The sequence below is a fragment of the Hyla sarda genome, chromosome 1 (genome assembly GCF_029499605.1).
Source record: "Hyla sarda isolate aHylSar1 chromosome 1, aHylSar1.hap1, whole genome shotgun sequence".
Classification (NCBI taxonomy): domain Eukaryota; kingdom Metazoa; phylum Chordata; class Amphibia; order Anura; family Hylidae; genus Hyla; species Hyla sarda.
Genome location: NC_079189.1, coordinates 126818594 through 126841601, shown reverse-complemented (window position 1 = coordinate 126841601; position 23008 = coordinate 126818594). Strand labels below are relative to the sequence as shown.

General features: G+C 39.9%; 1 protein-coding gene across 1 annotated transcript in view; it reads right to left on the bottom strand.

The window, feature by feature from the left end:
• Positions 1–20991, bottom strand: part of DDX60 (DExD/H-box helicase 60) — a 222710-nt gene extending 201719 nt beyond the window's left edge. The window contains exons 1-4 of the mRNA XM_056561070.1: positions 20884–20991; positions 3206–3322; positions 1919–1982; positions 520–709 (exon numbers count right to left, since the gene is read on the bottom strand). Coding sequence (XP_056417045.1) covers positions 520–709; positions 1919–1982; positions 3206–3305 — 354 coding nt within the window. The 5' untranslated portion in view covers positions 3306–3322; positions 20884–20991. The remainder of the gene's footprint in view (positions 1–519; positions 710–1918; positions 1983–3205; positions 3323–20883) is intronic.
• Positions 20992–23008: the final 2017 nt, after the last annotated feature.

Genomic DNA, 23008 nt, shown 5'->3' with positions numbered 1-23008 from the left:
CAAAACACATCTATAAGAGAAGCACTGGAGATGATATAATAATAATTTGGAATAATCATTTTATTTATATAGCCCCCACAGATTCCGTAGCACTTAAAAATTTTATAATATATTTGTTCATCATTGTATATTTGAATATTTTCAGTTAAAATAAACATTACAAAACAAAACTTAAAAGTAAAATCCTGAAAAATGTTCAGTGACAGTAAAATAAAACAACTAGGGTAATGTAACATACCAGGGCCCTTATTTCTTTACTATAGTTCCTATATACTGTAGAGGTTGTGCAGGTTGCGTTGCTGTTTTGCAAGAGACAATCTGTGTTTTTCTAAACCCTTTAACACCAGAGGAAATAAATGGGTTGCATGTTACTGGGCTATCCAGAATAATCTATTGAAGGGGTTGTCAGGTGATTTTTAAGAGAAGTTGTTAATAATTACTATTTAATCAGTATGTGGACTTTTATTCCATGCTGTGAGATGACAAAACCCCCGTTATGGCTAAGCACTAGTTACCAACCTGAAAGAAGACAATAACATATCTTGCTCCCTTAACTGTCAAGTTAAGCAAAAATCGTTCCACCAAGAAGAAGAAATGTAGACTCTGTCCTATTTTTAAGGATCCATCAGAAGCACAGGATAATAACAATGAATCTCCATCAATAACAAAGACATCAGATTCCACATAATCATTTAGAAGACTTGCAAAGCTGAAGGAAGAAGAACATATGTAGTCCATAGTAAATTAGTTTACAATATATGCAGAATATATAATCTCTTGCCAAAGCATCCATATTGATCTGGGACCAGCCAACATGACCAGCCAAGATTGTCACACTCAAAAAGTGTAAGGCCTAGCGAATAGTTATACTTAGCTGAATCAATACATAGGAAAACAGGGTTGTACCTCCAGTAATTCCTTAGAGATTCCGGTTGCACCAGGAGTGTAGCTATAGGAGGTGCAGAGATAACAGTTCTACCTATTCCTTGATGCATAAGGGCATTCAAAGGCCCTCTGCCACATATGATGGCACCAGTATTACTAATAGTACATGGTAAGTGGTAGAGGCACTGTTACAGATTTAGCTTTGGAGCCCAGGAGCTCCAAGTTATACCTTGGCATTAACTCTTCATCTGAGCAGCATATTAACATAATGAAATCAGAGATCTCAGCTTTAAAACTTCTACACAGTAGCATAGTATGGGGGAGACTGGAGGGTGGGTTGCTCTGGGCACAAAATTCTTTGTGACACAAAATCTTGTGCCCCTAGAAATATAAAGGAATAGTGATGTGTATAGTGTACCCTTTCCTGCTTATTATTGTGCAGCAGCAGGGAGTCCAGTGGTAAACAGAAGTCTCTGCTCCTGTACTTACATTCTGTGGCGCCTTACACCAATAGCTTAGTGCATTACGGAAGGTTTGTACAGGAGCAGGGACTCCTGTCTGAACTCCCTGCTCCTGAACTGTACAGCAGGACAGAGCTTCTACTGCAGGCTGCGTGCAGGGAGCAGAGGACCAGCATGGAAGCAGGCAGAGGAAAGGGGAGTGGGATTTAGCCAAATATGCATACATTTATATGAAAAGAGAGGAGAGTATGCTGTTGCCAGACACATCTAGTGGCAGCTATCTTACCTGAGAACAAATGGATTTAGGCATGTTTAAATCCACATATCTGATCCTCTGATCCTTCTGTTTCCCATCATTTGTGTGGATAGAGCCAAAATAATATACCACCTTACCAAATTCAACCTGTTGTTATTTTATGTAGTTTAATATAGAATCATAACAGCCACAAGTATTAGATAATTGTTCTAGTTTTATTAAATAAAATCCAAAATCCCTAAATCCCTCATGTTAAACAGTTTGTAACCATCACCAAGCAATTTGTAACCATCACCAAATATAAATCCATACTTACATAGATTTTTTGTGTGTGATTCTTTTACATATATGAGTGATTATTTTATAATCCTCCTTTTGCCCTATATAACCAAATGAGATCAGAAAATGTGCAAATTAATATGAACCTTATATTAATCATCACAATATATCAGCATACAAAGATGATGTGCTTTGTTCTTGCAATGTAGATTGGCAAGAACAAAGCAAATAAAGATCCCAAATATAGATTTGGGATTACATGACACCTCAAGGTTCAACAGCATTAAAAATAAGGCCACGTGGTAGATAAAACACATATTGTTTTGCCTGTGCTTTGTGTGTAGGGAAAGGCCATTTAAAGGGGTACTCTGGTGGAAAATTATTTATTTTAAATCAACCAGGGCCCGAAAGATATACAGATTTGTAAATTACTTCTATTAAAAAAATCTTAATCCTTCCAGTATTTATCAGCTGATGTATAATACAGAGAAAGTTCCTTTCTTTTTGAATTTATTTTCTTTCTGTCCACAGTGCTCTCTGCTGACACCTGTTCATGTCTGGGATTGTCCAGAGCAGGAGAGGTTTGCTATGGGGATTTGCTTTTACTCTGCTCAGTTCCTGACATGGACAGAGGTGCAAGCAGAGAGCACCGTGGACAGACAGAAAATAACTTTCTCTGTAGTACACAGTAGCTGATTAGTACCGGAAGGAATAAGATTTTTTAATAGAAGTCATTTACAAATCTGTATAACTTTCTGGCACCAGTTGGTTTAAAATAAATCGTTTCCACTGGAGTACCCCTTTAAGGCAGCTGAGGCAGACAGGAAGAACCCTGAGGTAGTGTTACGCTAAAAACACTTCTTTTTACCAATACTCGGTGCACATGGAATCACATACATACCGTTTGCCTAAGAAATTCTATACGTGCACAAGCACAGTTATCTCTCCATTCACAGAGACCACTTCAAGAGTGGGAGCTGCATCTGTCAGAGATATTTAACACATCCTTTGGATATGCCATAAATATCTAAGAAGGCCATATCCCTTTAAACATAATGGCCCAGATTTATCAAACTGTGTGAGAGAAAAAGTGGAGGGATTTTCCCACGTGCAGCCAATCACAGCTCAGCTTTCACTTTACCAGAGCTCGTTAGCTGAGCTGTGATTGGTTGCTGTGCGAAAATCCCTCCATTTTCTCTCACACGCAGTTTGATAAATCTTCCCCAATGACTTAAATAATTCTGTACAATAATTATCAAACAGTACGTGACTTATCATTTTATGACAAATTTCACAGTGTCAGTGAATGTAAAACTCAATGCACCTGAATGCTTCTTTATCTTTTCACTAGCGCCAGTGACACTGAGGTCTTCATCAGTTTTATTTATTGCAACGTCTTCTGGCTTTGGACCTCCAGAGTCCATGACTTATTGTAGAAAAACTGTATGAAACAACATAAAATAACTGTTAACTACATAAAAAATGATTCCGCAGCAAGGCATTTCTTGTAGCTATAACTTTATATGAGATTGTCGCTTTACTCATTGGCTTTGTCATAGAAACATAGAAAAAAACCTTTGGGGGGAAGCTAGCATTGGTTTGCTTCTAGCTTTTGGTCTTCTTTAGGCACATTTGGTTTTTTTAACACAACTGAGGATTTGTGGTAAAATATTATTCCATTTGTTTAAACTTCTACACCCCAGGCACTTTTTGAAAAGTAGTGTTGACAGACTACAGTGATCCCTCAACTTACAATGGCCTCAACATACAATAGTTTCAACTTACAATGGTCTTTTCTGGACCATTGTAACTTGAAACCAGACTCCACATACAATGTACAGACAGTCCAGATCTGTGACACGTGTCACAACCGGAGGAACTGACCAATCAGAATGGGCATTTTACTGGTAAATCACCTCTATTACTGAAGTGCATGCACTGACTGGATGTCTGGTAGCGCCCCCTACAGTACAGGGAGGAACTACAAGTTCTGTACTACTCCTTACCTGTGCCAGGGTTAGCTGCTCCTTTGGACACCAAGTAAGGGCGGCTCCATTTGGGACACTGTGTGTACTGTATAGGACCCTGAAGAAGCTCTTGTCCTCTATATAAACCATTGTTTCCCAACCAGGGTGCCTCCAGCTGTTGCAAAACTACAACTCCCAGCATGCCCGGACAGCCAACGGCTGTCCGGGCATGCTGGGAGTTGTAGTTTTGCAACAGCTGGAGGCACCCTGGTTGGGAAACACTGACATAGACAGTGATTACAGCTCCCAGCAGATCTTTCTTACTTTTATATGTAAGGATTTGCTTTATCTATATTAGTTATCTACTTATTTTTCTTTAGTCCTCACTTTTTCCTATTTTGTGGATGACATTTTGGGGCTTCAGAACCAATTACCAGGTTTCCATAGAGTTCTGGTCTCAACATACAATGATTTCAACATACAATGGTTGTCCTGGAACCAATTAATATTGTAACTTGAGGGACCACTGTACTTTGTAGATGAAGGCATGCAGTGGTAACAGATTTATCATCTGGGATTATTTAAAAAAAGTCTCCGAAAACATATAAATGCTTATTTTAAACACAAATGCACTCCACCTACCTGCATGTCTACAACCAAAATAACATGAAAAAAATCAATTTCTTCATAACATAACTCTTATGAGTCAAAAGATTCTGAAGCTAAATCCCCTTGGGATCCGCTGCCTTCTGACAATGAAATTTCATATTGTTTGATTTTGTGCAATAAAGAAGCAGCTTTAGAAATGGTGTGATAAGGTGATTTTAGTTGGTTTAGTGAGATGATTTTGCTGGTGCACCAAAATTACAGCACAAAAAAAAAAAAGGGTAGAAACAAGGCTAAAAAACTACTTTATTGATAAATGCCCATTTTGGGTCTACACACAGTAATAATGTCCCCTTTATGTACCAACACAGAGTCCCAGCAACACAGGAGAGAAGTGAAAATACTGCATCACTTGTCAACAGTCCAACACAACTATTTGTGCCCATCAAACTGTAATAATACCCACATTTGTGCCCCCCGACAAGCTAATAAGGCCCTCGTTGTGCCCTCACACAATAAAATCTGCTCACCTTTTCATAATTTGTCATCAGTTTGTTGAAACATGCTTGCTTAGTAATCCTCTTCTAAGATGAATATAAATATCCAAAAACCTCCCTAAGGGTGCATTCCCACGTGGCGTATTTTGCTGCGTATTTGCTGCGTATTTGGTGCTGCGTATTTTCCTACCCATTGACTTCAACAGGGAAAATAAAATACGCAGCAGCAAATACGCCGTGTGGGAACGTACCCTAAAGGCTAAAGTGATGCACTTACCTTTCCTTTAGGGAATATGCTGTTCTGTCCATTCTAGCTAGGTCTGAGAATGCCTTGAAGGGCTTTTCGAGCTGTGAGTTAAGCTCAGACATAAGAGGAATGGTCAACAGGTAGTAAAATGTAAATATCCCTTTGAAGATAGAGGACTAGGCACTAAGATAGTGCTCCAAAAAATGGGATGATTTCATATTATTAATAGAACCAATGACTAAGAAAGCAGGGTGTGCACTAAATATCGCAGCTACTGTACCTGAAAAACAAATGTTATGTAAAATAAATTTTGGCCAGTCTCCATGCTATCAAAAAGGTGGCAGATATCTTAACTAATACATCTGTAGATTTCAACAAAAAGAAATATAATAAGAGAGAATTATATAACCAGTCCTCAAGAAGTAGTGAAAATAAGTAGTGAAAAAAGTGGAAAGAATAAAAAAGGGAAAAATTAGTGGTTTCGAATAAAAAATGTACAGTGATATGTGAAATAAAAATAAAAATAAAAATAAAGACAACAGTAAAAAATAAATAAAAATGAAAAAGAGAAAGGGGAGAAGAAAATGATAAATAAATGAGGAAAAATAAAAAATAAATAAAAGTGCACAGTATCGAAGAAAAAAGGATGAAATCAAAGTGATAAATAGGAAAAAATGTGAATATTAATAATTTGTTAAAAAACAAAAAAATAATGAATAAGCCTGCAGAAAATGATAATACTTAAACAATCATATGCATTTATTAAAAATAAAACTGATTGATGCCTGGGCAGGGCCCTTGCTCAGGCATGCGGTAAAAATATTCCAATAAAATAATAAAAATGCCAACTATCTCAAATTACAAAAATAGTCCTTTGTAGCCGAAAAAATGATGTGAATAGCAACAATATTAAATGAAAAATCCGGTGATCGGAGAGACTGTGTGCTCCAGTGATACTCCTATATAAAATACAGTCACCTTGAGCTATGATAAATGTTTCAATGTTTCATTGTAATTGCTCGCTGTTATCTACTTGTGTCCCACAACAAATGTTTGTAGAAATAACAATATTGATAGCAAGATACAGTTGCTTATGTGAGATCAGGCACAGTACCTTATGCTTATGTTCACCGTGATGATCGGCGGCTGTATATCTCCAAAGTTGCAGTCTCCGGGGACTGTGGGAGCCCAGTGCCCGCACGGACCGGATCGATCACTGCCCTGGTATGGGTAAAGAGGTACTTATCGTGCCATGGTTGGGACGATGTGATGATCCCGATTACGATAATGTAAGCCGCTGGGTAATAGATCGTAGCCAGGTGGGAGTATCGTGCTTCGCACAGCTTAGTGGCCGGTCTATGGAGAAAACGGCAGCCGCTGCCCGGCGTCCTCGTGGCGTGTGAATGGCGCGTTAATTCACAGTGGTCCACTAGTCCGGGTCCTACAGCGCTGTCCAGGTAGTATCGGCTGATACAGGTGTCAAGCCAAATTTGAGATAGGGATGGCAAATGGATGTAAGACAAGGCTAAACGCGTTTCACGACTTAATGTCGCATTCCTCAGTAGCCTGATTAGGTTAAGAAGGCCAGTACATATGAGGCAGGCTTATATAAGAAAAAAGCGATGATGTCACTAACCAATAAATAGAAGAACATATGGAAAACATGGAATCGGATCTAGCAGATGATATATGGATAATACAGAGATATAAAATGTCCATAAGTTATATCACTCATCTAGTGTAGTTGTATACAAATAAATAAATATAAATATAAAAAAATATAATAAAATATATATTTAATATAGACAAAAATAAGAATATAAAGATGTTAAATTGATAGGTGAATGTGCACACATGGGTGCATATACATAAATATACATAGATGTGTATATATATATATATATATATAATAAAATCATATCGAGAAAATTGTGTATAAAGCATCACAGGTATAAATTACACTAAATTTGATCAATCAATAGATGGATGAGTAATAAAACACTAAACTGTAAAGAAGTAAAATTAATATATGAAAAGTGAAAAAGAAGAGAAAAAGATAGAAAGAAGAAAACAGACAAACAGATGTGTGATAGGACATGGTGAAAAAACTATATTAAAATATATACTAAAATATGACATGGTACTCAGGCAGAATGTAACAATCTCACAGTTTTGACAATAAAAGACACAGTCAAGGATAATAGTATATATGTAGATCGCACGCGGGGTTCCCACCAGGGCGCGTCATTGTGTCGATAAACGACCAGACAATGACGGGTCATGGAAAAGGACCCAGCGGGCGTGTCAAAGAAATCCAAAAAGTTCCATCTCTGCATTGAGTCCTTTAGGGACTAGAGAGTCGAATTCGAAGATCTTCCTTGCTTCTGCCCTAGATAGACGAGAAATGAGATCACTACCTCTCCAACATTTTCTAACTAACTGTAGTGCCACAAAAGACAATTCAGAGGGGTTATTATTGTGTGATTCAGAAAAATGAAGTGATAATGGATGGGATTTATTGCCTTTTTTGATATTATAAATGTGTTCAGATATTCTGATTTTCAATTGATGTTTAGTCCAACCTATGTATTGCTTACCACAATTGCATTCTATGAGATATATGAGATCTATGTGTCATATATCTCATAGAATGCAATTGTGGTAAGCAATACATAGGTTGGACTAAACGTCAATTGAAAATCAGAATATCTGAACACATTTATAATATCAAAAAAGGCAATAAATCCCATCCATTATCACTTCATTTTTCTGAATCACACAATAATAACCCCTCTGAATTGTCTTTTGTGGCACTACAGTTAGTTAGAAAATGTTGGAGAGGTAGTGATCTCATTTCTCGTCTATCTAGGGCAGAAGCAAGGAAGATCTTCGAATTCGACTCTCTAGTCCCTAAAGGACTCAATGCAGAGATGGAACTTTTTGGATTTCTTTGACACGCCCGCTGGGTCCTTTTCCATGACCCGTCATTGTCTGGTCGTTTATCGACACAATGACGCGCCCTGGTGGGAACCCCGCGTGCGATCTACATATATACTATTATCCTTGACTGTGTCTTTTATTGTCAAAACTGTGAGATTGTTACATTCTGCCTGAGTACCATGTCATATTTTAGTATATATTTTAATATAGTTTTTTCACCATGTCCTATCACACATCTGTTTGTCTGTTTTCTTCTTTCTATCTTTTTCTCTTCTTTTTCACTTTTCATATATTAATTTTACTTCTTTACAGTTTAGTGTTTTATTACTCATCCATCTATTGATTGATCAAATTTAGTGTAATTTATACCTGTGATGCTTTATACACAATTTTCTCGATATGATTTTATTATATATATATATATATATATATATATACACATCTATGTATATTTATGTATATGCACCCATGTGTGCACATTCACCTATCAATTTAACATCTTTATATTCTTATTTTTGTCTATATTAAATATATATTTTATTATATTTTTTTATATTTATATTTATTTATTTGTATACAACTACACTAGATGAGTGATATAACTTATGGACATTTTATATCTCTGTATTATCCATATATCATCTGCTAGATCCGATTCCATGTTTTCCATATGTTCTTCTATTTATTGGTTAGTGACATCATCGCTTTTTTCTTATATAAGCCTGCCTCATATGTACTGGCCTTCTTAACCTAATCAGGCTACTGAGGAATGCGACATTAAGTCGTGAAACGCGTTTAGCCTTGTCTTACATCCATTTGCCGTCCCTATCTCAAATTTGGCTTGACACCTGTATCAGCCGATACTACCTGGACAGCGCTGTAGGACCCGGACTAGTGGACCACTGTGAATTAACGCGCCATTCACACGCCACGAGGACGCCGGGCAGCGGCTGCCGTTTTCTCCATAGACCGGCCACTAAGCTGTGTGAAGCACGATACTCCCACCTGGCTACGATCTATTACCCAGCGGCTTACATTATCGTAATCGGGATCATCACATCGTCCCAACCATGGCACGATAAGTACCTCTTTACCCATACCAGGGCAGTGATCGATCCGGTCCGTGCGGGCACTGGGCTCCCACAGTCCCCGGAGACTGCAACTTTGGAGATATACAGCCGCCGATCATCACGGTGAACATAAGCATAAGGTACTGTGCCTGATCTCACATAAGCAACTGTATCTTGCTATCAATATTGTTATTTCTACAAACATTTGTTGTGGGACACAAGTAGCTAACAGCGAGCAATTACAATGAAACATTGAAACATTTATCATAGCTCAAGGTGACTGTATTTTATATAGGAGTATCATTGGAGCACACAGTCTCTCCGATCACCGGATTTTTCATTTAATATTGTTGCTATTTACATAATTTTTTCGGCTACAAAGGACTATTTTTGTAATTTGAGATAGTTGGCATTTTTATTATTTTATTGGAATATTTTTACCGCATGCCTGAGCAAGGGCCCTGCCCAGGCATCAATCAGTTTTATTTTTAATAAATGCATATGATTGTTTAAGTATTATCATTTTCTGCAGGCTTATTCATTATTTTTTTGTTTTTTAACAAATTATTAATATTCACATTTTTTCCTATTTATCACTTTGATTTCATCCTTTTTTCTTCGATACTGTGCACTTTTATTTATTTTTTATTTTTCCTCATTTATTTATCATTTTCTTCTCCCCTTTCTCTTTTTCATTTTTATTTATTTTTTACTGTTGTCTTTATTTTTATTTTTATTTTTATTTCACATATCACTGTACATTTTTTATTCGAAACCACTAATTTTTCCCTTTTTTATTCTTTCCACTTTTTTCACTACTTATTTTCACTACTTCTTGAGGACTGGTTATATAATTCTCTCTTATTATATTTCTTTTTGTTGATTACTGGGTCTTTTGGGGTTTTTAGACCTACCAGTTAACCTCGGAGTAGATGGTAGATTGAGCTGCACTGCCTCTTTGTCTTCTATTGCACATCTGGAGATTTCGTCAGGTAGTTTGTACCACTTTGCTGTCTACTCTGCCGACCGTGACACTTTACATTACACAACATAGATGGAGGGTTAATAACTGTAATTTTATATACAAATGATCGCTGAGAAATCACTAGAACCCTTGATTTCCCACCCACTAGTCTACAAATAAATAAAACCTTTATTAGGTGCCTTTGAACAAATTAAACACAACCTCAACCCACTGGTCTAATCTGTATTAGGTTTTAAAGCGCAAATGTCATGAAATCTTGGTGCAATAACCTGCACACAGCCTTTGTACTGTGTGCAGGTGGTGTGTATAGCAATGTTTTTACCTGATATTTGCACATGATGCCAAAAAATGCTTTAAGAGTGTGTTCCCACACGGCATATACACAGCGTATTTGATGCTGCGCATAATTTACGGCAGCAGCGGGTAATACGCTGCGTATTCCTTGCTCACTATACACACAGGGCTTTCCGGCGGCAGCCCTATGTGTGCAGTGAGTTTTGGAGGCGGAGCCACGCGTCACAGTCACGCCGGCACACGGCCCCGCCTCCAAAACTCACTACACGCATAGGGCTGCCGCCGGAAAGCCCTGTGTGTATAGTGAGCAAGGAATACGCAGTGTATTTCCCGCTGCTGCCGTAAATTATGCGCAGCGTGAAATATGCTGCATAAACGCCGTGTGGGAACGCACCCTAAATCAATGCCACTGACGGTCAGATAGGCATGGTGCGAGGTACGCTATGCAACGCCCACCCACATGCCTACCCCGCATGTCAGCGATGGGACTGCTGTGTGCTTGACACACAGGTCCCAGCGCATGCACCCTACAGCTAATCTAGCGTGCGCGCCGGTGTGTCATCCAGCAAGTGCTCGCTCCCGCCGCCGTCTTCCTCCTCAGTGCGCCTGCGCAGAGCAGCGTGCAATCAGGTTAGTTCTCGATACTAGGTGCAGAGAGGAAGCGCACTCTCTGCACCTGGCACTGCGCAGGCGCACTGAGGAGGAAGATGGTGGTGGGAGCGAGTGCTTGCGGGATGACACACACATGGCGCGCATGTTAGATTAGCTGAAGGGCGCATGCGCTGGGACCTGTGTGTCAATCACACAGCGGTCCCAGCGCTGACATACGGGGTAGGTGTAGGGGTGGCGGCGGCGGGGCATCGCGTATCTCACGCCACGCCTATCCGACCGTCAGTGGCTTTGATTAAAAGCCTTTTTTGGCGTCATGAAAGCCTGGAAATATGAGGTAAAAACATTGCTATACTCACCACCTGCACACAGTACATAGGCTGTGTGCAGGTTATTGCACCAAGATTTCATGACAGTTGCGCTTTAACTATCACCCACTAGGTCTAGTGCAGTGGTCTCCAACCTGCGGACCTCCAGATGTTGAAAAACTACAACTCCCAGCATGCCCGGACAGTGTGTTGGTAAATAGTAACTGTGACCGCAGCCACAGTCCAGTACATGCAGCTACATGCTTTCATAAAAAAATTTTCTCTGTTTATACCGATGTGACCAGTGGGTTGAGGTTATTAACCGTTCAAAGGCACCAAATAAAAGTTATGTTTTATTTGTAGATTTGTGGATGGAAAATCGGGGGTTATAGTTATCACTCATTGATCAACTGTATATGAAATGACACTTTGGCAAAAAAAAAAAAAAAACTGATTAGATTTTGCTCCATAGGCAGATTATGTGCCATTTTTTGTTTGGGCCACAGCAGATAAAAATGTAGTTACCATAACCCTTTTTCTAATATTTTGTAATACTTCCATAAAAACTAAGCAATTTCCTAATATACTTCATTAAAAACTTGATTGCTAAAGATATAGAAAATGGTTTATTAATGGTCACTAGGGGTCTCTGTCTCTTTCATTTTGCAAATGATGCCTGAGAATTAAAGGGGTACTCCGGTGAAAACCTTTTTTCTTTTAAATCAACTGGTGGCAGAAAGTTAAACATATTTGTAAATTACTTCTATTAAAAAATCTTAATCCTTCCAGTACTTATTAGATGCTGAATGCTACAGAGGCAATTCCTTTCTTTTTGGAACACTGGTGACATCACGAGCACATGCATAGCAGATAGATAGCAGATGCACAGCAGATGAATTCTAAGGTTAGCATAGTGGCTCAGTGGTTAGCACTGCTGCCTTGCAGTGCTGGGGACTTGGGTTCAAATCCCACTAAGGACAACAATTAATAAAGTGTTATTATTATTATTATTATTATAATAACGTCAGCAGAGAGAACTGTGTTCGTGATGTCATCAGAGAGCATTCCAAATAGAATGCTCCAAATTTCCTCTGTAGTATTCAGCAGCTAATAAGTACAGGAGGGATTAAGATTTTAAATAGAAGTAATTTACAAATATGTTTAACTTTCTGCCACCAGTTGATTTAAAAGAAAAGAGGTTTTCACCGGAGTACCCCTTTAAGCCTTTTTAGTTAATCAAAACAGGACAATTTTCTCTGAGGGGAGGGGGAGGGAGCTTCTAACAGCATTAGCTGTTACAGAAAACTTGCAGACACTGACAAGCAATACAAGGTGTTAAATTATTATTTGTATGCAAAATGGTTTCTCTTTGGTCATTTTAGTAACTTATTTCTTGTGAATTTGTACCATATAGCATCTGCCTGGCTGCTTTGGGTTATAAAAAGCATGAATTTTGGTCACAAAGTTGTGAAAATGTAAACATTTATTTGTAAACAAATAATTTTTTGACACAAAATGCAGGTTTTTCTTCTGTACTTGCACTATATAGTTTTACATGGCTGCATTAGAGTTATATAGAGCATGCACTTTAGGTAGAAAGCTTTTCAAATGTAAAAATGTTTGTGCTAGGGACAAGGCAGAGGGGAAGGAGGAGGGAGGAATGGTGCTTATCATTCTCCAGAATAAACGCCCCAGCCTTTCAGAGAAATACAGAAAGACTGATCACAGTAAAAAAAAAAATCGATCAAAAGGTATTTAACATATTAACACATGCACATTATTATGCATACATGTCTTAGGACAGATTACTACATTGATTTAAGAGACTTTTTTTTAAATTATCTTACTACTGACAGTAACGCTTTAGACAGGACAGAAAGGTCTCCTTGGACCGGACACCCATAATGCTTGCACCTGACACCCATAATGTGGTGGTGCACTGGTGTCAGGTCTGAGCATTCCTAGATGAACAGTTTCCTGGAAAGTGGATTGATCGTGGAGGGCCAGTTGAATGGCCCCCAAGGTCTCCCGATCTGACCCCCTTAGACTTTTATCTTTCGGGTCATCTGAAGGCAATTGTCTATACTGTGAAGATACGAGATGTGAAGCACCTGAAACTACGGATACTGGAAGCCTGTGCTAGCATTTCTCCTGCGGTGTTGCTATCAGTGTGTGAAGAGTGGGAGAAGAGGGTTGCATTGACAATCCAACACAATGGGCAGCACATTGAACACATTTTATAAGTGGTCAGAAACTTGTAAATAACTCATGAAAGAATAAAGTTATGTTAAAACCAAGCACATCATTGTTTTTCTTGTGAAATTCCCAATAAGTTTGATGTGTCACATGAACCTCTTCCTATTGAAAAAACTAAAGTTGGATTCAAAATGGCCGACTTCAAAATGGCCGCCATGGTCACCACCCATCTTGAAAAGTTTCCCTCCTCACATATACTAATGTGTCACAAACTGGAAGTTAATATCACCAACCATTCCCATTTTATTAAGGTGTATCCATATAAATGGCCCACCCTGTACATATGGGGTGAAGTCTGTTTAGTCAGTCCCAGTCAAGTCAGTCAAGATCTGTCTGTACAAAGTCAGCGTGGTCCTTCAGCAAATTGTCTGAATCCACTACAAGTCCCAGTGAGCCCTAGAATCTCTGAAGTCACTGGTCACCTCCTTGGGCCTAAATGAGATGTAAGACTATTTAATCTTTCTGCCTCAGTAAAGCTGCAGTTGTTCCGTAACTTGGCCCAGGAATTCAGCAGCCATACATTCGGGTGGTGTAGAGGTTAAAACACGCCCTGGGGTCATGAACACAAGGGGTTAATGCCATCTGCCCTTAGGGTAATAACATCTGCCCTCATCACATCCTCACCACAGTTCTTTTTGGTAAACTTGACATGTCTTTACTCTGTGGGTCAATACGATATAGCTATTGTTTTATTTTACTTTTACTTAAAAAAATGATGCTTTATAATTATGCTTTAAATTTCCCTATATGTATAAGAGCTTATTGTGGCATTTAAGTGATTACATGGCTGACATTAGGATGATCATATGAAAAAAAAAATTGCAAAAGAAAAAGTCCTTAGATTTAGCTTTATTATAGTAAAGCATAAAAACTATAAATGCCGGAATTGTTTGTTTCCAAATGTTTTGAAATATCAACAATATTGCTTGTTCCTCAAAAAAAAAAAAAAAAAAAAAAAAAATTCCTTATACCACTCTGGATAGGGAAAAAAAGTTATGGTACTTAGACAGCAAAGGGGATAACATGAAAAAGCTGAAGGCAAGGGAAGAAGGCAAGGGGTGCTTTGAGAAAAAATGAATAGTATTTCAATAGTTTATAATGAATAGTTATTTTAATGCTTTGTTTTATTTCTTTTATTCCTTTCATTAGTTTCCTGAGAATGAATGAAAACACTGTGTACATTCAGAGGCGGATAACCTATACATACAGTACCTGGTCCTGCTCTTAGCCGAGAAGTAGATAGAGCTATATCCAGTCTAGGCACTGCTCTGAGGGGTACAAAACATAAACAGCAGCTTCACAAACCTCTGATCATTGGCTACAATGTATCGTTTTGCAGCCCAGTCTGTTTAGTTTCCAAAACATTGGTTAAACTGAATACAACTGTATACACCCCTCAGATGACAGAAGGATTAGTTATGTGCCTATTGAATGTAAATAAGTATATTCTTATATACCGTATATACTCGAGTATAAGCCGACCCGAATATAAGCCGAGGCCCCTAATTTCACCCCAAAAACCCAGGAAAAGTTATTGACTCGACTATAAGCCATGGGTGGGAAATACATCATCCCCACATGTCATCATCCAGACCCCCGTCATTAACACCCTCATCATCATCAACCTGTCATCATCCCCCCTTCATCATCACCGCCTGTCATCATCCCCCTGTCATCATCCCACACCCCCCCCTTCATCATCACCGCCTGCCATCATTACTCTGTCATCATCCCACACCCCCCCCCTTCATCACCGCCTGTCATCATCCCCCTGTCATCATCCCCCCTTCATCATCACTGCCTGTCATCATCCCACACCCCCCCCCTTCATCATCACCCCCTGTCATCATCCCACACCACCCCCTTCTTCATCACCGCCTGTCATCATCCCACACCCCCCCTTCATCATCACCGCCTGTCATCATCCCACCCCCCTTCATCATCACCACCTGTCATCAGCCCCCCCCCCCTTCATCATCACCGCCTGTCATCATTACCCTGTCATCATCCCACACCCCCCACCTTCATCACCGCCTGTCATCATCCCCCTGTCATCATCCCCCCTTCATCATCACTGCCTGTCATCATCCCACACACCCCCCCTTCATCATCACCGCCTGTCATCATCCCACACCACCCCCTTCATCATCACCGTCTGTCATCATCCCACACCCCCCCTTCATCATCACCGCCTGTCATCATCCCACCCCCCTTCATCATCACCACCTGTCATCAGCCCCCCCCCCCCCCTTCATCATCACAGCTTGTCAATGTCTGATTACAGTGGTCTTCAACCTGCGGACCTCCAGATGTTCCAAAACTACAATTCCCAGCATGCCCGAACATCTGTGCTGCAGGACCGTCCGGTGGGGAGGGTTAGTCATTCCGGGCTGTCCATCTTCACCGGGGGGGCCTCTTCTCCATGCTTTGGGCCCGGAATAGGGACGATGCCTTGACGACGACACGTTGCTCATGAACGTCCCTGTGCGTCATTGTCAAGGCAACGTAACTACTCCAGGGCCGGGCCCGAAACGTGGAGAAGAGCCCCCCCCACACCGGTGAAGATGGACAGCCCGGAACGACTATCCCTCCCCACCGGACGGTCCTGCAGCACAGATGGCCCGGATCAGCTCACCCTAATGTCCCGCCGAGCGGAGGTGAGTACAAAACTAAAGGAGGTGGGGGTGGGGGGGGGGGTCTGGATGATGACGAAGGCTGGATGACTGGGAGTGGTAGTTTTGAAACATCTGGAGGTCCGCAGGTTGAAGACCACTGAGGGCGGAGAGTTCACTCGAGTATAAGCCGAGGGGGGTGTTTTCAGCATGAAAAATCGTGCTGAAAAACTCGGCTTATATATACTCGAGTATATACGGTAATAACAGCAAATGAATAACTTAAAAATAGTAAGGAAGTAAAACACAGAGGGGGACACTTTATCAATGTTGGTGTGGGTGAAGTTTGAAATTGTGTATTTTTGGTGAACTTCTACCAAATTTATAGAAAAAAAAGATGCATGTGGCATGATAATTTAGGCACAAATGCACACGCCTTACATAACTGATGTAAAAATGTTGTTGAAAGATATTTTCCTAAGCCAGCAAAATGATGTGCTGCCACAATTGCATGCACCAAAATGTAAAGAGGCACAGTTCTTAAATACAGTGGCCAAGTTACAATATTAATCGGTTCCAGGACGACCATTGTATGTTGAAACCATTGTATGTTGAGACCATAACTCTGTGGAAACCTGGTAATTGGTTCTGAAGCCACCAAAATGTCATCCAAAAATAGGAAAAAGTGAGGAATAAAGATGAATAAGTAGATAACTAATATAGATAAAGCAAATCCTTACATATAAAAGTAAGAAAGATCTGCTGGGAGCTGTAAATCACTGTCTATTTCAGTGTTTACCAACCAGGGTGCCTCCAGCTGTTGCAAAACTACAACTCCCAGCATGCCAGGACTGCCGAAGGCTGTCCGGGCATGCTGGGAGTTGTAGTTTTGCAACAGCTGGAGGCACTCTCTTTGGGAAACACTGGTCTATGTAGAGGAAAGAAGCTTCTTCAGGGTCCTGTACAGTACACACAATGTCCTCATAAAAAGTAACATGGAGCCGTCCTCACCTGGTGTCCAAAGGAGCAGCTAACCCTGGCACAGGTAAAGTGTACAGAACATGTAATACCTCTCTGTACTGTAGGGGGCGCTACCAGACATCAGTCAGTGCATGCACTTTAGGACTACAGGGGTTTTACCAGTGAAATGTCCATTCTAATTGTTCGGTTCTTCCAGCCATTGACACGTTTCGCAGATTCCATAGCATTGTATGGTGAGTCTGGTTTCAAGTTACAATGGTCCAGAAAAGACCATTGTATGTTGAAACTATTGTATGTTGAGGCCATTGTAAGTTGAGGGATCACTGTACGTTCCTAGAGGAACCATCTAAGTGAAACCATCTAAGTGTCTTTTTATGACACATCTATTTTATGCCCTTTCCCCTGCTCACCTTTTCTTCACTGTTGTTTATTTTTTCTCTTGAGTTCGTTTTTTCTTACTTTTTTTTTATTTTTCAGAAGGTTAATGTTTTTATGTGACTAACCAAGTAACCTATTTTTCATATTGTTATGTCAGCAGCCTTGCTATATGAAATTACCTCCTCTTCTGCAAAGCTGTGCACAAATTGACAAAGTGATTTACGGTGTGAAACATGTTGTTTTAGCCTCTGTCCACGTTCCGATCTGCCATGATGGAACCATGATGAAATAAAGTGTTTAAGGTTAGGTTCACACCACGTTTTTGCCATACGGTTTTAAATCAGTTTTTCTAAAGAACACCATATGGCAAAAAAAAATAAAAAATGGATGGAACCATATGAAAATGTATGGGGAAAAAGTAAACTGTATGCGTTTTCAAACCATATACTGTTTTTAAAAGTATATACGATTCAGTCAGTTTTAACCCCTTAACAACTACGGACATAAATGTACGTCCTGGTTTGGCGGTACTTCGGGCACCAGGACTTACATTTATGTCCTGTGTATGACCGCGAGCATCGGAGCGGTGGTCGAGTCAGCTACTATCAGCAGCCGGGGACCCGCCAGTAATGGCCGACATCCATGATTCCAAAGATGTCCGCCATTAACCCCTCAAATGCCGTGATCAGTACAGATCACGGCATCTGCGACAATGCGCACGTTAAAATAGATGATCGGATCGCCCGCAGCGCTGCCGCGGCGATATGATCATCTGTAATGGCGGACTGAGGTCCCCACACCTGCCTCCGTCCGTCTCCCGGCATCTACTGCTCTGGTCTGAGATCGAACAGACCAGAGCAGAAGATAGCCGATAATACTGATCAGTGATATGCCCTATGCATAGCACTGAACAGTAATAGCAATCAAATGATTGCTATAGATAGTCCCCTATGGGGACGTAAAAAGTGTAAAAAAAAAAAAAATGTAGAAAAATGTTAAAATAAAAAGTGAAATAAAAGTGAAAAATCCCCTCCCCCAATAAAAATGAAAATTGTCAGTTTTTCCCATTTTACCCCCAAAAAGCGTAATTTTTTTTCTCATAAACATATTTGGTATTGCCGCATGCGTTAATGTCTGAATTATCAAAATATAATGTTAATGATCTCATAATGTTAATGATCTCATACTGCCCTATGTACGGAAAAATGAAAAAGTTATAGGTGGTCAAAATAGGGCGATTTTAGATGACTGATTTTGGACAAAAAAAGTTTTAGATTTTTTTTTTAAGTGGTACAAAAATATAAAAGTATCTAGCCATGGGTATCATTTTAATCGTGTTGACCCACAGAATAAAGAACACATGTCATTTTTACCGTAAATTGTACAGTGTGAAAACTAAACCCTCCAAAATGTGCAAAATTGTGGTTTTCATTTAAATTTCCTCCCTAAAAAAAAATGTTTTTGGGGTTCACCGTACATTTTATGGTAAAATGAGAGGTTTCATTGCAAAGTACAATTGGTCACGCAAAAAGTAAGCCCTTATATGGGTCTTTAGATGGAAATATAAAAGAGTTATGGATTTTAGAAGGCAAGGAGGAAAAAACGAAAATGCAAAAATTAAATTGCCTGGTCCTTAAAGGGGTACTCTCGTGGAAAACTTTTTTTTTCAAATCAACTGGTGCCAGAAAGTTAAACAGATTTGTAAATCACTTCTATTAAAAAATCTTAATCCTTCCAGTACTTTTTAGGGGTTGTATACTAAAGAGAAATACAAAAAAGAAATACATTCCCTGTGATGTCCTGACCACAGTGCTCTCTGCTGACCTATGCTGTCCATTTTAGGAACTGTCCAGAGCAGCATATGTTTGCTACGGGGATTTTCTCCTGTTCTGGACAGTTCCTAAAATGGACAGCATAGGTCAGCAAAATGCACTATTTTGAACTTTGGAATTTTTTTGCGTGTACGCCATTGACCGTGCAGTTTAATTAATAATATATTTTAATAATTCAGACATTTCCGCATGTGGCGATACCATATATGTTTATTTTTATTTACACTGTGTTTTTTTTTTTTATGGGAAAAGGGGGGTGATTCAAATATTTAATAGGAGAGGGGTTAAATGATCTCAGGACCCCCGGACAGGCAGGGGGAGAGAAGCGGGTGGCGGCGGCGGCGGTCTATGGCAGAGCAAAAGCCGCTGCAGTTCATTGATTTAAAGCGCCCGCTTTAAATCAATGATCTGCAGCGGTGTCGCGGGGGGATAAAAAGCTGATAACTTATACCGGAGTATCGGTATAAATTATCGGCTATCGGCCCTAACCTCCACAGATTATCGGTATCGGCCCAAAAAAAACGATATCGGTCGATCTCTAATTAAAATGTATACGGGAACCGTACTTGAAAAACGTGGTGTGAACCAACCCTAACCCTACTTTCACACAGCGGGTGAGTGTGGCTTTTTCAAATGTTATCATGCATCTGATTACAATTGTCTTATATGACCAGCGCATTCAAGAGTCAATTTATACAATTATACAGCATCTCCAACAAAGTAATTGTCTGGTCTATAGACTTGCAAGACCGTATCACTGATCTCTTTCATTATTGGACATTAAATACATTACCACTGCAAATCACAGCTGAAAGTTTGTTCTACTACAACACTTTTTACAAAAGCACTTACAGCTACACCATGTAAGTAGGTGCACAATAGACAAAAAAAACTGTTCTACCACTAATAATAAATTCCCTTTCATGATATATTAGAAAGGGGTTGAACTTTTAATTTATGTAGTGAATTGGCATTTGTGACATAATGCAAGGTGGGAACCATAATAGCTGGCACAAGTTGTCAGGGATTTCCCCTTTTTGACTACAAGTCCCTTATATAACAGACACGCTGCAAATTGGGTACATGTGAATTCATTTTTGGAAATCCTATTTACATGCATTGTACTGTACATTGTTACAGACTTACAGTGCAAAACTAGAAATAAAAATCTGTGTCAACTCCATCACAACTGAGTGTATCCCTAAGATATGAGAAAATCATAGAGGGGCCCCATGCTCTCACCCCTCTATTGACTACAGTAGAGATCCACTGGAAAGATACACTCATTAATTCAAAATATACATTATGGCTGCCTCTTGCTTCCTCCTGCACAGTGACAGCTGATACCACTATCTGGTCTGGTTGCTAAAACCCCAAACAAATAGATTTAGAGAAGGTACTGTCTGCACAGTGTACTCACTTATGTTATCCAAGCAGCTGTTAATCCTAAGCCCTGGTTCTTCTGCTTCTACTTGCAGAAAATGTTTGCTTTTGGCTCTCTGCTGTCGTAATATACTGTGCTCATAAAGGGTTAACACAGTCAGCTGGTAAAACAGGATAGTTTCGTTTCTCCGCTCAGGCTTAAACCAAGCAGAAGCAGTTTCGATTTCCAGACATCAGAATCATTTTTTTTTTGCAATTCCTTCTTATAATTCTCAAAACCAGAAACACTTTCACAGCAATAATAGATTTCTATATATTTGTGAACCTAGTATGAACGTATACAGAAGAAGATGTGGCAGATGCATGCATAAATGTGACTTTTATTAATATTACTAGCTGAGTAGCCAGCGTTGCCCGGTTTTTCCTTCTTAATCCTTGTTGGGGAGGAAAATAAACAAAGGAGGAAGCTTTTGACTTCATATCCCGTCCTCATATATTGTTGTCCTATTCCTAGTTATGCAGTAACATATATTTCCCATTGACTTGTATGGGACTTTAAACATAAACCCCACCCCTGGCAAATGGGGGTGATTAAGGGTTAAATGGTGCCAAGGGTAACATGTGTGCCAAGTTTCATGTTAATATCTTTAGCCGTTTGGACATGATGCTGGAATATACACACATACACACATACATACACACGTTGAGTTTTATATATATAGACTAGCTGAGTACCCGGCATTGCCCGGTTTTCCCTTCCTAATCCTTGTTGGGGAGGAAAATAAACAAAGGATGAAGCTTTTGACTTCATATCCCATCCTCATATATTGTTGTCATATCCCGACCTCCTATCCCGACCTTCAATCCCCACCTACAATCCCGACCTCCAATGCTGTAATCCAATCCCGACCTCCAATCCCGTAATCCTATCCCGACCTCCAATCCCGCAATCCTATCCCGACCTCCAATCCCGTAATCCTATCCTGACCTCCAATCCTGTAATCCTATCCCGACCTCCAATCCTGACCTCCAATCCCATAATCCTATCCCAACCTCCAATCCCGTAATCCTATCCCGACCTCCAATCCCATAATCCTATCCCGACCTCCAATCCCGTAATTTTATCCCGACCTCCAATCCCGTCCTCCTATCCCTACCTCCAATCCCGTCCTCCTATCCCGACCTCCTATCTCGACCTCCTATCCCAACCTTTTATCCCGACCCGTAATATGTGTACCAGGTATTGAAATATCTCCAGCCGTAAGGAAGTTATGTGTGAACATACATTTCCCATTGATTTGCATGGGACTTTAAACAAAAACCCCGACCCTCACAAATGGGGGTAGTTAAGGGTTAAATTAACTATCCTATATTTTAAGTGGATATATAAGTAACATGTGACCAAGTGTTATTGAAATATCTCCAGCTGTTTGGAAGTTATGCAGTAACATATATTTCCCATTGACTTGTATGGGACTTTAAACATAAACCCCACCCCTGGCAAAAAAGGGGTGAGTAAGGGTTAAACCACCTATCCTATGTTTGTTGTAGACATATAAGCAACATGTGTGCCAAGTTTCATGTTAATATCTTTAGCCGTTTTGACGTGATGCTGGAACATACACACATACATACACACATACATACATACACACACACACACATACACACACACACATTGGCCCTCATTTACATGCAGTCGGGTAAGAAAGCAAGATTACAACTTACAATCCGATTTTCTAAGTAAATGAGGGCCATTGAGTTTTATATATATATGTAGATTAGGATTACTCATACTGCAAAAGAAGTCATAATAAACCATAGGCTAATATGTAGCACACAATAACTGGGATCTAAAGGATACCTCAATACAATGCATCCTTTGGATAGGAGATAAGATGTCTAGGGGCGGAGTACCCCTTTAAGGGCTGGTCCTGCAGCACTCCTGCTAATGGGAACTGCGTTCCTGCTGTGAAAAGTGCAGGAACTACGTTCCCATGAGTTCCTGCAGGACTTGAGCCCTGCTCATATGCCAGTCTCTTCTTTGGAGCCTAGGCCTAGGAACGCAATGGGGGTGGCTTGTGTGCCCTCATATGCCAGTCTCTTCTTTGGAGCCTAGGCCTAGGAACGCAATGGGGGTGGCTTGTGTGCCCTCATATGCC